General features: G+C 39.1%; 1 protein-coding gene across 10 annotated transcripts in view; it reads right to left on the minus strand.

The window, feature by feature from the left end:
• The window catches only part of ZFYVE26 (zinc finger FYVE-type containing 26), a 49,670-nt gene that overhangs the window by 4,623 nt on the left and 29,879 nt on the right, over positions 1-15,168 (minus strand). For 4 of the 10 annotated variants that reach the window (XM_017742108.1, XM_017742113.1, XM_017742107.1 and 1 more), the window contains 13 exons: positions 13,901-14,058; positions 12,793-12,962; positions 11,434-11,462; positions 9,187-9,308; positions 8,879-9,099; positions 8,120-8,267; positions 6,806-7,015; positions 5,760-5,975; positions 3,557-3,754; positions 3,050-3,252; positions 2,035-2,176; positions 1,428-1,487; positions 1-179 (listed from right to left, as the gene is read on the minus strand). In XM_017742108.1, coding sequence (XP_017597597.1) covers positions 1-179; positions 1,428-1,487; positions 2,035-2,176; positions 3,050-3,252; positions 3,557-3,754; positions 5,760-5,975; positions 6,806-7,015; positions 8,120-8,267; positions 8,879-9,099; positions 9,187-9,308; positions 11,434-11,462; positions 12,793-12,962; positions 13,901-14,058 — 2,056 coding nt within the window. Of the gene's footprint in view, positions 180-1,427; positions 1,488-2,034; positions 2,177-3,049; positions 3,253-3,556; positions 3,755-5,759; positions 5,976-6,805; positions 7,016-8,119; positions 8,268-8,878; positions 9,100-9,186; positions 9,309-11,433; positions 11,463-12,792; positions 12,963-13,900; positions 14,059-15,168 lie in introns of those variants that run through there. The other 6 variants (XM_008639535.2, XM_017742115.1, XM_017742112.1 and 3 more) reach the window with 5 other exon arrangements.

Consider the following 15,168-nt stretch of genomic DNA (forward strand, 5'->3'; position numbering starts at 1 on the left):
GCAGGAATGTTTTTGAACTCATTTAGACAGTTTAGGATAATGTTATCCCCGTCATTTTTTGCTGCCACTCCAGACTCATTGACACACTTCAGGAGCTGCCGGATCTCACTGTACTTCTGCTGCTTCACCAGCTGCTTGGCCACTTTGCTGTACACTTCTGTAGCCTCCAGCTGGAAGTCCTAGAGGTAGTTGGAACATCAGAGCAACATGTTGAATGTTCTCAACAACTGAGACAATCTCTCCTAAGGATAAAATACCACACCATGCTCCCAAAAAGTCAAAGCTGTTTTGGGGGCCTCTGGTTTTCCATTCACCACTGCCCAGGGTTGACTTAAAGGTCTTCTATAACCAGACTGGTAAAAGCAAATCTTGCTTAAGAAAAAGAATGCTGTTACCACCTTATTTTCAGGAGTGGCAAAAAAATTCAGTTTTATTTCTTCTGGCAAAAGATCCTTCCTAGATCCCCATCCACCTCTCCCTCACTCAGCATGTTCCCACCGTATTTCTCCAGCTACCCCACCAGCAGTTACCCTTTGGATACCCTAAACAGGAGGCAGTTGACCATTGTACACCTCCCACACGAGGGAAGAGATGATAAAAGCTGTGAACTGATCCTGCCATGAATAAGTGAAGAAAAAAAGGATGGAAATGGAAGTGATGATAGGCAGCTGGACTCGCTGCTCCATTTTTACTGGGGGTAGTGGCTGCTGCTGCTGCTTAGAAGTGCTGTTTTTCTAAGGCTCTCCATCTCTCTACAAACAGGAGTTCTGCCTTGTACATCCTGACCTGAAAGAAGGAGCAGGGCCTGCCACATCCAGAAATACTCTTTCGGTGTGCCACCTCTGTCCAAAAGTGGCCCAGCTCTACCGTCTGGAACTATATGGATGAGAAACACTCAGGAGAGTTTGGAGGCTCATGGGCTATGCTGACTGATAAGCACTCAACTTCTACCCAGACATGAGGAAGGAGAGGTCCCCATTGAGAGTTTCCAGTTAATTAGTTTTGCTCTCTCAAATCAGGAGAATAGAATAGAGAGAGCCCTGGCCTTATTTATTCACTGCCTTTGCATGACTATCATGAACTGCAGAGAGCTACGGCGTGAGAAGTCTCTACACACATCTATGATTGTGGTTTGCCAGAGTTAAGACACTGAACAAGGTGCACAGCAAAGGAAAAGCTGTACTTAATTCCTTTGTAGGACCCAATTAGTTTGGAAATGTCCTACTGAAACAGCATCTTAATTTCTTTACCAAGCTTCCACAAATATATGGACATGTAAGACTTGAACTTGTGACTTTTCTTGCAGGAAGTTTTTCTTTTGGGGGATTAAAATACATTGGGGGGGGAAAAGGCTTTTGTTTAAACAATTGCTGCTTTCAAGAGCTACTTTGTAATAATATTGCTTGTTGTATCAAGTTTTTCCATACCTGGAGAACTCTAAATGCAATCCCAAACCCCTCCTCAATGTTTTTGCCTTCCAATATGACCTGAAAAGAGAGGCATAGACAAGTCTAGGGATGCACATTCCTTTTTCATTATGTACAGTTAAATAATATTAATGCAAATCCAGATTTTGCCCAGAGGCCAAAAGAAAACACATTACTTCAACAGAAAACAGCACCATCCCAAGAAGCACAGCAAATTATAGGGTCTGCTGTCACACACTGCTTCCCTGAGGGACATTAGGCAATTTACAGATGGAAATGAGCCAAAGTTAAGAATGGTTAGAATAATAGCATTATTTGCCTTGCTTCCAAACATAATGGGATGCACAGTCAAAAGGAATATTAGTATTTGTATTTTGGATGCACTGCCTCTGAAAATTTGAACTTTGAGGAGATGAGCTCTAGGTTCTCACATGTTCTCACATGTTCTCTGCTATTTTGAAGAAAAACATGAATTTTTCATAAATTCATGCACAGGTAACTTGCCCATAAAAATACAAGAAGCTGCTCCAACCATCAAATGCTTCAACCTGCATGACAAGTTAGTATTGATGAAAAATAGAGCTGTGTTTAAAATAGCAATTAGTACCTTGCAAGCAACATCCACTTTCATGTTATTGTTTCCAAAGAGTGTGGGCAAGGAGGAATCTGTCATTTGAGAGGTTCCTGAGCTCTCACACTGATGCAGGAACTTTGTTACTTCCATCTGCAGATCAACTGTATTGATGTGCCTAGATAGTGAAAAAATTCTGACTTTATTTTGCAATAGAGAAAGTGTCAATTATTATTTATGTGAACTTACTAATTTCTTCAATATCTTTCAAAAGAAGACATGCTTATAAACAATTATTTTAGTTGCTTTTTGACTTTGTCTATTGTGCAAGTCTGCAGCAGTATTACTTTTCAGATCTGTGCACTTAATGTGCATCACAGGATGAAGCTGAGCAATTATTCACATTATTTCAAAGACATGAGCCAGAGAATCTGGATCCCCAAATAAATATCTGTTCCTGCTTTTCTACCTCATCACACACACTCCCCTACTCCCCTCCAGGTTTAAGTTAAGAGTCTAGCCTAAAAAAAAAAAAAAAAAGCCCCTGAGAAAAACAGGATATAAAATCCCAAATACAAGAGAGATCTGGCTAAATTTTCACTCTGACTTTTGAATACAGAAATCCAGTTATCTCTGGCACCTATAGCTTGTACATAGCACGATGTTTTGAGTTAACCCCAGTAGACAGTGAAGCACTACAAAGCTGCTTGCTTTTTGGAGAGGAAAGGAAGAGGAAAAGAAAAAAACACTTGTGGATTGATGTATAATTGTCTATGCATTGTAGGGTTCTTGTTTGTTTTTTAAATTAAAGGAGGGTAGTCTGATACACATACATCTTTTTAGCAGAAACAATTGCCCATTTCCTGGTTTGGATTGTTGGGGGGAAAAGTGATGGGAATCCTATACTTGTAACTACATAAAAGCTGATTTGGATCAAGGACAACTGTTAAGTGTTAGCTAAAAGTCAGCTTAAATGAAACCAATAAAAAACCCCAAAGTCTAAAGCCTGAATTTTCCCTCTTCTCAAACTTAGCTTCTTGTTTATAGATACCTTGACACATCTGTAGCAGACATTTTTTTCCGGAAAGTGAATGCCATTTTTTTCCTTCCTGAACTTCTTGAGACCTCCTGCAGATAGACTTTGAGATGGTCCTTGATCTTGAGAAGCCATGTCTGTTTTCCTCCAAGTTCAGTGTATGACTTCGCTCCATGAGTGAAAAATCTAATGCAGGTCATGGCAGCACGGACATGATCCTGGAAGAAATGTACTGAGCACTAAGATGGACCACAGGACACCCCCTTCAGTAATCACTGTCTGCACTAACAGGCTCACACAAAACAGAGCAGGCAATGCTCTGTTTTCTTTAACACAACGTGCCAGATCCATGACATGGATCAGGTCAGCTGTAGTAAGACTCAGGCCTTCCTATGTTTTCTAGGACTGTAAAGAAGCAAAAATATACTCATCTGGCATGCAGGTTTAGACCAAAGTAAATAACCAAAAGTCTGACAGTATTCAGCATTTCACTGTAAGAGATGGAACTGTCCCTCAGCTTACCTTCATGAACTGCTGCAGTTCATATAGAATATGGTAATAGTTCTTTCTTTGCAAGTATTTGCAGGCTGCAATCAAGTAGACTCCCCAGCTTTCCAGCCCTGGATCAATGGTTTCCAGCAAGTTCTCCAACATATGCAGTTTTCCACTTTCATAACTTGGAATGAAGATCCCTTCAATAAACACTTCTGACGGGGATTCCTACACAAACAGAAAGTAGCTTGAAGCAAAGCCACTGTAGTTTATTTATTTTCCTTACGTAATATAAAGGCATATTAAGTGACAGAGATCATAAAATTAATAAATAATTTACATTGGAAGGGATTTCTGGAGGTTATTTTGTTCAAAACCCCACTCAAAGAATGACTTCCAAGTTAGGTCATGCCGCTCTGGACCTGTCCAGTCAAGTTCTGAGCCCGACAAAGTAGAGCGATTCGACAACCTCCCTGTGGCCCTGTTCCCAAGTCTAAACATATGCACCAGGAAAACCCCCAAACAAACCCAAAACCTTTTTCTTTATATCCAGTTGGAATTTCCCTTTCTCCAATTGCGTCCACTGTCTCTTACCCTTTTACTGGGGACATATGAGATAAGCACGGCTCTATTTTCTCTATAATCACCCGCTTGGTAGCTGAAAACAGCACACAGATCTTCTCTTGCCTTTTCTTCCAGCAGGAAAAACCTAGCTCTATCACTCTCCTCATAGATCAGGCGTTCCAGGCCCCTAGACACTTTGGTGGCCTTCAATTAGACTTGCTTCACTTTGACAGTGTCTGTTTTGTACTTGGCAACCCAGGACTGGGCACAGTTGTTCAGATTAAACTTCACAAGTAGTGACCTTCTTCCCCTGGCCTCTTGACTGTGTTCTTGCAAATGCAGCCTCACACATGCTTCTTTCCACAGTAACATTAATATGTGTCAGCAGGGCCGGCACATATGTTTTAAAGGCTTGATATGAAATTAAAAAAAATTTTTTTTAATATCTCAGAGTAAGATACAGGCAACAAAGTCTGTACACATAAAATGTATCCAAACAACCAACTGCAAAATGTTTAGTCAGAAGCTTAGTACCTTACAGCTTTTAGGGGAACAAACCCTTCTCTCTTGTTTGTATGATTACTACCAGTACCTTGGCTAAAACTTCCACATCAAATTGTCTGTCTAGAGTATTTTCCAAGTCTGCTACTTAAGAAGTGAAATTACATCACCTATATCGTAAAAATACGCAACTTTTCTTTAAAAGTAAATTTAAACTGATGTAAAGGATACGTTTAAAAAGCTAATTCAGTATGCAGACAACTACAAAAGTTTAGAATGACTGATGGTACAATGAGAAAGCAGAGCTTATAAGGCAACTTAATTTTCTATTAACAAAGCTCATAAGCAGATAAAGATAATGGAAGTTGGTGTTTCAAGTTGTACATTCTCAATAAGTTATTTCAAATGACAAAAAAATAATCAGTAATTCAAACCCAAGCACAGCAACTTAAAAAAGGAAACAAACAAAACACCACACTCACAAGCTGGTGAGGTATAATGGATTCACATCTCCTAAGAAGCACCCTTAAAGTCTTAATAAGAACCTGAAATAATTTCTAGGTTTCATTGTAGTTAAGCACCAATAGAACTGTTTACTCCAGAAATACTTAAGTCCTCCTATATTATGCAGTTTCCTTACGGGAGAGCTGGAAACCACTTTTTGGGTTCCCTAGACTTCCTTCCTTCCTCTGTATTTCCTTATATTCCTAATGGTTACAGAAGTGCAAACATAGGTGATCCGATTCAACAAACAATACTATGAGACAGCGGCACAAGGATAGAGAGTAGTGTCTAGTGTTATCTGCATGTTGCAATTCAAGATTTTCCTTCTCTCTTCTGAACTCTACGACAACAGTCCCAGGTTTTCAACTTTGTAGAAAAAAGACAAAGTGCTGTTGATGCAGGACCTCTACAAAAGAACCAAAACAGTACTTTCTCCTCTCTAGAAACCCCTGTTTCAACACAATGGGGAAGAGAGATTAAACACAAGATGTAAAGATCAAAGTTGTTTTTCTGCCTCACTGAATTCTTGTCAGTCACTGGATAGTTTGTATCATAACATTTCAGGACATCAGCAAACTCCTGCGCAGATAACCACTCAAACACTGCATGATGCTCACTGCTGTTTTTCAAATTTCAATTTCAGTGTGAAAATTGAATTACTCACCTTATTTAACAAGTGAAGCAGTGCTTCTCTCATACAGTCATGCCTCATGTAAAAGTTTATTATTGCCAGATTAGTGCTGTAACTATGTAAGTAGAACAAGCACTCCTGATAGTAGCTGTTGTGTTGGATCTTCCCCTCACACATCATCTCCAGAGACAGACTTCTTGTTCTCACTGTTGCTTCAAGTTCTCTCAATGTGGCAAAGTAATCATCGTCCTGCCATTAACATAGAGAACCAATAACAGGTGATGAGCAAGAAAAAACCTTCTTTTCAGATAGGTCTTGTCACTCAGCCCTGAAACATTTGTTACTGTTGTGTTTAAAACAGATATTGCTTTAGAGGGGTGAGATTCCAGTAATGTTTTTATAAACACTAGACTGGAACCCTGCTATCAACAGAAGTACTGAATGCTGCTGTAGCCAGCATAGCTGCTTCCAAGGACAGGTTTCTAGGCTTACTTAAAAAAAATTCCAGTGTCAACAGCAACTTCAACAACCCAGTTCAAACAGGCTTTTTTATTCTCCTAAAATATGTACTTGGTCTTTCATCATCATGATTCTGCAGTTATTTAGTACAAAAAGTAATTTTTTGGTACTGAATCAGAATTCCAAACCATTTAATAGTGGTTTTTGATGAGAGGAGTGGGAAAGCATTTGAAAGTCTTTGAACTTCTGCAAAGTTATCAGAGTTTCAGTAGAAAATTTGCATCACTGCAGCATCACAAAATACTGCTGGGATTGAGTTTAGCTTTCCTAGACTGTCGTAATGGTCCATTATCTCGTACAGCCTCTTTTCCCTCCACTAAGCATGTCCCAAATTGCAATAAAATCCTATGATCTGGTTCTCAGGCACCACTTGAATGTAACGAAACAGCTAAAAAATGTCTCAGCAATATTCGGTTTGCAATACACAATCATGACAAAGAAGGAAAAGAAACACCCCAACACCTGATATTGTAAAATGCATTGCTGTAAGGTGTGTACTAAAACACCATTACTTGGCTTTGCCATAGCCCTTCAGAGCAGACAGAGGAGAAGATTCTTACTGCAATGAGTACTGGCTTCACTGTGGACTCCAGGTACTGTATCACATCCTGGACCAGCCTTGAACCATGGTTCAGCTGGTTTAGATCCATAGGTGGCTTTAAACATCGGTTAAACTTCTCTCTTGCTGAATTTAAATTTCCAGCTTTAAGGCAAGCCATGCCCCAGGCATGCCATGCTCCACCTGGATCCAATCCAGATTTTGTAGAAACCTAAATTCAAAATCATTTGTTAATATTATAGCACATTCCCAGTATAGAAAATAGGAAAAATGGCTTATCACACCGTCTGTGATTCTGACCTTTCCTTTCCTAGAGCACATTTCCCATTAAAAACAAACAACTAAAAAAACACATGAAAAACCCATGCTGATTATTTCCATATTACTGGCACAAAAGGCCAACTACCAAAACACCCCGTGATCTCCAAATGTGGAAGTATTTTTTATTGTACAAGTTTAAACTACTGTTTATCTGGGAAACTTCAGTTCATGAGTTCTAAAACAGGACATTTTCACATCTGCTTTTCTAAAGCAGGTGATTTTTACAGAGCAAAATACATCAGGTTTGTGGTTTTAAAAAAGGCAACAGAACATGCTTCACAAACTTCCAAGATATTTTTTATTTCATACAACTTTGCTGATAAAATTTATTCCTGATTTTCTTTAACAGACCAGCTGCTTTTAAACAAAAACTATTTCTGTTCAAATAGGTCATCTAGTCTTGCTGTTTATTACTGCTTAACAAATCATAATACTATTTGTAGTATCATAATCCCGTATTTAACAAAGCGCAATGCCAAAACAGAGGCTTACAAAATCCTGGGAGCCAGAGGAAGACGATAAACCACACCAGATGAGCTCTGATGCACAGATTTGCCAACATTGCTGATTTCCAAGTAAATGTTTGGTAAAGGTGCCTTACAAATGTCTGCTGTCAGATTACAGACAAATAGAATCTAACATATAAACTTCAGATAAAGTCCTGCCACAAAGTGTGTGTCATCCCTTCTACTGGCTGCAGGATTCCTCCATTTAATGACTTCCCTGCAGTTAGTCCATTCCAATCTTAACTGTACCAGGAAACAAGGCCACTTATCCTTCCCTTTGGCAGCCTGCTCCACAGCAGGACTTCTCCTCCTCAAAAATTTTTTCCAGTGTTCAGAAAATTATTTCTTCCATGTTTAGAAATTTAATCTCAGTTTGTAACTGTTTAAATATTTTCCATTTCACACATCACATCCATCTGAATTCAGGAGGGAGGAACACAAAAGCCACTACAGAAGCATTAACACTGACATCCCTCCACTGGCATTACCTCTATAGCTAGTTGATAGTACTCTGCTTCCAAAAGCTGATTTCTCAATCTTGTTACTGCTGCTGGGAGAAGAATCTGATCCAAAGATGGCACTGGACGGTAGGCAGCAGCAACCAAAATATTCAACACATCCACTTTGCTGATGTAGCTAGACAAATACATACACTTTCACTATTATCATAGATTAAAGAACTTTATGTCAAAGACGACTCTTAGGACAGTGGTTTCTAACCACCAGTACACAGGCTTCTCTATCCACCATACTATCCCTTTCAGAATATTTGTTATTGTTTGGGGTTTCTTTGCCATGTTCAGTGTAACACAATGACTGCAGACACCAGCTATATGTTACCAAATCAAAACAGTACATGTGAAATTTATATATCATTCCTGCCACCTCAAGCTCTGTAAGACAGGATGTGAGGAAGTGTAAAATGTTCATTTTAAGGAGCATAGGTTTAAAATCCTGTATGAAAATACAGAATGAAAGCAGATACACAACATCAGAAGTAAAATATGTACTCATCTTTGTGAATCATTTCTTCCTAGTCAGAGAATTCTTTCAGTAATCGTTAAGTAGTCATATTACTTGAACTAATATGACTTATTTGAACTTTCACATTATTCCTGCATTATAAACTTCTCATTTAAACTGTCCACAGTACAAACACAAACCCTCCTACCTCCACTCCTCAATGAAAAAAGATAATGCTCGCGACAGTACCTCAATACATCCTAGTGAATATCTGAGTAAGTCACCTGTCACAGAGAGCTAGGTCCTGGCTCCTTCCAGCTTTTACAAACATCATTTTAGCACTGAAGAGCAATTGTTTCATGATGTCCATAAGGAGTCCAGCATCCACCTCAGGATTAGTGAGCCCTTGGGACAACTTGCAGCAGTGTTCTATCAGTTGGTGGCCACACGCTATACTGTCACTGTGCAGGCTAAGGATGGCAATGCATAAGGAAGAGCTGGGAGCCTGACAATTTGAGGAAAGACAGACAAATATAGGTATTGAGGTAGTTCTCCAGTGGACTGCTTATACTGGACTCTCTCCAGACCTCACCTGTTCATAATAAAATTCACTGCGTACAATTTCATTCTCCTCTTCATTCAGGGAAAAAATCCATTCAAGATCAGTTGCCTTGGGTATTTGTACCACTGTGGAATATTCATTATTAGAAGTTTCTACAGCAAAAAAGAATGTTTACCAGGTAAAATCACTGCACAAGAACCAACAAAGGACACATAATGCAGAGCATTCCTATCTCTCATAAAACAGTCATTTACAATCCTCTCACGTGCCACTTCCTGCCAGCATCACATGTCCAGCACAGATTACAGAAACATTTCCTTCCCTCAGCAGGCTACCAAACTGTACCTAAACTTACAATCACTGTTACCAAAAACCGGCTCCAGTAACGTATTTTCAAATGATTTTTTAAACTCCTATGCTACTGGGCATCAAGTACAGCAGCCTTCCTTCAGGCAACTTATCATGTATTTCTGAGCAAGAAGGAACTGGAAATAAGAGAGCTGTGGGTTTCAGCTCAAAGGGGAAAATAAAAAAAAACAGTTGTAAAAGTCAGCTCAAAGGGGAAAATAAAAAAAAACAGTTGTAAAAGAAAGGTTAAATTGACTCAACCACCTCTATTTTCTTTCCAAAACTAAGGTGATTTGACCATAGAGTCCAGAAGCTTTAAGATGAAAGATTGTGAGAAGATGATCTAACTCCCAATGTTAAAGTTTCATATAAAATAGTACTGCAGAAAATTGGAGTTCAAATCAATGTGATCAAATGATTCAAGAAATACAATTTCTGTGAAAAGTAGTTTTCTTTCCTCCAGATTAAAGAAATAGTTATTTTGAAATTTGTAACCCAGAATAGTTATAAATCAAATACTGTCTGTCATCTGAGTGTAGCTGAGAATGCATAAACCCTCTGGTGCTCAAGTTTGTGACTGTGGTTCCAAAAAAACAATGGCCAATCTCACAATGGCAAGAAATGAAGCGTAATGACAATTTGCTACTCTTTCCTCTGATCAGCTTCTTCTGGGAAAAAAAAAATTTAAAAGTCTCAAAACTTACTGGTTTAGATTTTACATCCTTTTTTAGAATGTTGAGTAACTAAAACTGTAGGGTGAATTAAAAAACCAAAGCAACTAAAGCCAACCAAAACCCAACATCCCCCCCATCACTTATCCAAACTGAACTGGAAACTGAATTGGCAAAAATAAACTAGGCTAGAAAACATTTGCTAAGCCTTCTTCACAGTCTTATCAGATAAGTTAGAAAAGCAAAATAAAACGCTTTCCCTCTTAAATCTCAGGATTTCCACATTCCTCTTATCCACTCTTACTGAATGATCTCATAGGTCCAGTGATGTGTAGCAATGCTACACAAAAGCTGCATTTCAGCTGTTTCAGTCTTGAAACAAAGGTAGCAGTAAAGCAAACTTCCACTAACAGCAGAGGAAAAAATGCTCAAATAGCCCATCATACTTAAAAAAGGAACAAGTGAGGAAAAGTATTCATATTTGCTTTGTAGAACACACACACAAATGTAAATTTTGCAGCATGTTTCATGCTACTGTTATAAGCACTTCAAATAACTGTGTCTTGTCCTGACAGAATTTGACATCGCTGTAGGAAAAGTTTGCAGAATCACCTGAAACACCAGAATTAGCAAAACCAGTAAATACCTTCTGAGGAAAAATGACAGAGAAATAGTCAATTAAATTTTGGTATTGTTCCTGAAGCTTTATGGTACTAGATGTGGAAACTGAGTCACCAAAGAGCAATTATTGTATTCACACAAGCAGCACAGGAGATGGAACTCAGGACACAACCAGACCCATGAGAGGGCCTCACCCTGTGCTACATACAGGCAGCATGGGGTATGAAACACCACAGCACACTGCAGTGGTATTCAAATTTGTATTTTCATGATTTATAAAAAGAGGATCACTCAGCACTGCTCCATATTGGGGTAATTAATTCCTACTCATACCACTGCCTCTCACTGACTGTTTCTAGAATGCAAAGTGGATTCTCCAACTGTTTTTCAATTCCTTTCTTGAACATCCATCCAACACATTCAATATTGGCTCAGATATCTCTCCTAAGTCTCAAGTTCCATTCACAGAAGTTTGAAACACTAAATTTCAGCCTGCACACGCAAAACCCATCAGCAGTATTTTGTAAATGAAGTTTTGATCACCCTTTAGCCACAACTAGGTGTATCAGCTTCCAGTATCTAACTGCTAATCAGGCACTTTAAAAAAATCGAGGTTTAACATTACTCCATTCCTTACCTTCCACTTGGTCCTGCTCTTCTTTTCTGCTGTAATAAAATGACAGAAAGAACCATCATGCCTACCCCAGTACACTGGGAGAAACATGGTTTTAAGGGAGACATCAATACAGCTAGCCTCCTCAGAACACTGTAGTGTAAAAAACCAATATCTATCCCTACCTGTCCCCTTCAACACACTTCCCTGCCTCTACCTCCTTCTGTTTGGAAATCTAAGATCCTGCCTCTGCATTGTTGAATTTCAACTGCACTAAGAAATTGGTTCTTACCACCTTCTGTAGGAATAGTACTGCTGCACACATCATAAAAAAGCAGACACTGAGAACAAGAACTGCCCAGTATCAGGACATGTCAGAGCTAAAATGAAGTCTTTGGTATCCAGGTCTCAGTCCTCGAGATTTATTTGGGTTTGATACACAAACAGGGCGAGAATGAAAAACCGCAGATAGTTAATTAAAACCTGGCAGGTGGCATTCAAGCTCAGTGCTGGGTGCTGCTGGCCTAATCTGGCAGTGTGAGCAATCATTCTGACACAAACTGTTCACCTGCAAGTGACTGCTTGTTTTTTCACAGATTCCTCTTCAGATCTGCACAGATTTGCTCTTTTCCAAGGAAGCCTGCTGATACTGCCATAGCAGATACTGCTATGTTCAGGCTTGATAGGGAAAAGGGGAAATGCATCTGAAAGCATGGCTGGAAAAGGTAAAATCTTACTCTCTGTGACCCTGTCAAGACCACTCAAGGTCACAGAGAGTAGAACTCTTTCCAGCTGCACTTTTCACCAGCTGGCCTGTGTCCACACAATGAATTTCAGTCCAATTCTCAGCTGAAAGCAACTACATAATGAAAATCTGTCATCACAGCTGTCCCTTTTATTAAAGGCAGTTTCAAAGCCTATCTAATCAGGAAGTTGCCTTTTAATTCCCAAGAGTTCAGGGGGTCATAATCAAGGGATTATGGAATAACTAAAACACTGATACGTTCAGCAGAGCTAGTCAACAAGCAATATTAATCCAGGAGCTGAGTATACTGCAAGGAACTTTGTCACACTGTAGCAATTTGTGCTACGTTTTGCATCAAAGCATTAAATTCTTAGGTTAGTGATTAACTGATGCTAAAGAATTATTTATACTTAAAGAATTAAAGAATTTGTTGCCTGGCACTCTAATGTTCTTTCCAATGTGAAAAGTAAACTGAGGCATAAGGAACATTCCCACACCTACCAAACCTAAAAATCCCAACAGCTGGAGGCCAAAAAGCTGATGTTATGTTATCCAGATAAACCCAAATGCTTATGTCTCTCTTATTCCATTCATGCACTCTGCTGAAACTTGAGGAGAACTAGGACAGAAGGACTTACGTGCTTGTGTCTTGCACCAAGCCAGGCACGTTTTCTCTGTTGTAGTAGCTATAGCATTGATCACACACACGAGACAGATTTTCTCTGCAAGCTTCTATTTCCATTTTCTTGGTGGAGCAAGAGCTGCACACCAGCCTGCCACAGCGCCTGCAGTGATGGCGCCTGTTAAACTAAGCAAAAGAGGTCATGGATGAGCCACAAAGAGAATTTACTGAAGTCCTCTCCTGTATCTCTCCACACTCATGAGTAAACTTACTCCATTTGAAGAGAGGAAACACCATGCAGGACAAGGCTTTTCAGAATTATACAGCGACTGATTCTCCCTGTTAAAATTCCTTTTTGAAGAAGGCATAGTAAATAAAAAAAAAAAAAAATCAAGCCCCAAACCCAGAGGCTAGTATTTAAAATATGTTTGCAGCAAGCCTTGGGCATTCTATTACTTCAATTATCCCAGTTTTGATCACAAAGCTAATTAGATCATGCCCTGGAAAAGTCAAAAGCTGTAGACTGTTTTTCTGATACCATTGTAGTAATTTCCAAATTCAAAAGCAACAGATACTTTTGAGAAAACAGTACTGTTTCTAAGCAGTAGAAGATAACAGACTGCCAGCACACCTGCATAATTAAAAATTAATCTTCTTCCTTAGAGCATCAATGCAGTTGCTCAAGTACTCTGTGAAACAATAGGTTTTATAAAACTGTAACCAACAGCAAAGATTTAATTTTCTATACTTGTAATCTGAATCTTACAGTGATCACGTTATTTCTTGCCAGCACAGTCAACTAGACAGCCTTTTGAAATATTAATACTGCTGTTGTTAAACATCTTTGAGATCCCATAGTTGTCTTCTGTCTGATGACGAGATTTCCTCTTTAGGCTCTATCACTTCACAGAGCTCTGCAAGGAGCTAACTGTTGCCAGTCTCCTTGACCACTCTAAATAAAAACCAATGGTTAAATACCAAAGGACTGGCAATCTCATTGGGCCTATGGTGATGCAGACAAACCTGCTAAAATAGCTCGGGTCTTTCAGGAAACAGACTATGAGGAAGTGTTCATATTAAGGTCACAGTTCTAGGAATGTCTGTACTCCATTTTTGCTCCTTACCATAGTAAAGCGTTCAGTTTTGCAAACCATACATATCGTTTCAGTGCCATCAGGTATCCATTGCTGCTTTGGTGGTGGCTTCTCAGGAGGCACAAATTCTTGAGGAAACAAGTTCTGCTGCAGACTTCTGTCTCTGGGACTTGCAGATATGGTTACACCTGAAAATGAGCCAGGCCAAAAAAAAATGGAATGGGATTTAAGCTGTTTAATAGCATCTCAGAAAACTCTATAGACTTAATGAGGCTATAAGAGCTTTCTGCCTCACAAGCTGACTATCATTATCTTTCAGCTAGGCATGGCAGAATAACATTGTGTAAGGAATATATATGCTTTAAACTAGGATTGTAAGATTGTAAACTTATAGCACTTCAATGCTCATAAGCAAAAGTACATGCTTATTAAGATACCTTTACCATAACAATTAGAGAGGTATAAAACAACTTGTCAACATCTGTTCTTGTATTACATGCAGAGACTTGGAGAAGGAAGAATAAAAAAATACCATGGTCATTGGATACCAAAAAGCAATATAGCATAAAACAGAATCTTAATTATACCCAGTGTTGACACTCCTGAAGATGGGGAGTTTCCTTTGTTATCTTAGGAGAGATGTGCTATGACTAGCAACAGCATATCCCTCCCTATTCCGGTCCCCTTTTCAACCTACAGTGGGGAAATCAGTTCACAGAGGCAGGAATTTAAGTCTGGCCTTTGGGATCTTTGACCCCAACAATGAAATACTCATTGAATGAAGTTTACAGTATTAGATAGGCTTTTAGTTCATATGATGTGAGTCAGTTACACAACAGATTAATGGAAAAGTTCAACATGTCACTGCAGCCCTGCAAGCCACCTTCTGTGTACATGAATATGCAATTAAGAAGAACAAAAATCTCCACTTCACTAAAGCTAACTAATTCTCATTCAAGTAGGTATCAGATTGCAAAGAAACATTAAAGGACAATGCATTCAAGTTTCCTAACAGGAATAGAGATATTAAGCTGACCATTATAAGAAAAAACTGAAGAGCTACACAGCCCAATCCGAAACACTGCTACCCCTTCCTGTAAGCAAGAAGAGTCTTCAGTTCAGGATACAGAACCGGGAAATAGTTCAGACACACTAAGCTGTAGATCAGGATATCATTCTGCAGTTCTAGTTCAGAGCCATCACTTGCTGAGAATCATCATCCTTGGAGGTCTGAGGATATTCTTGGTTAGTCTTTCCCTGAGAGCACACACAGACTGTCCATCTCTTGCATTAGTTGC

This window comes from Corvus brachyrhynchos, unplaced genomic scaffold (assembly GCF_000691975.1).
Source record: "Corvus brachyrhynchos isolate BGI_N302 unplaced genomic scaffold, ASM69197v1 scaffold115, whole genome shotgun sequence".
In the NCBI taxonomy this organism is placed as follows: domain Eukaryota; kingdom Metazoa; phylum Chordata; class Aves; order Passeriformes; family Corvidae; genus Corvus; species Corvus brachyrhynchos.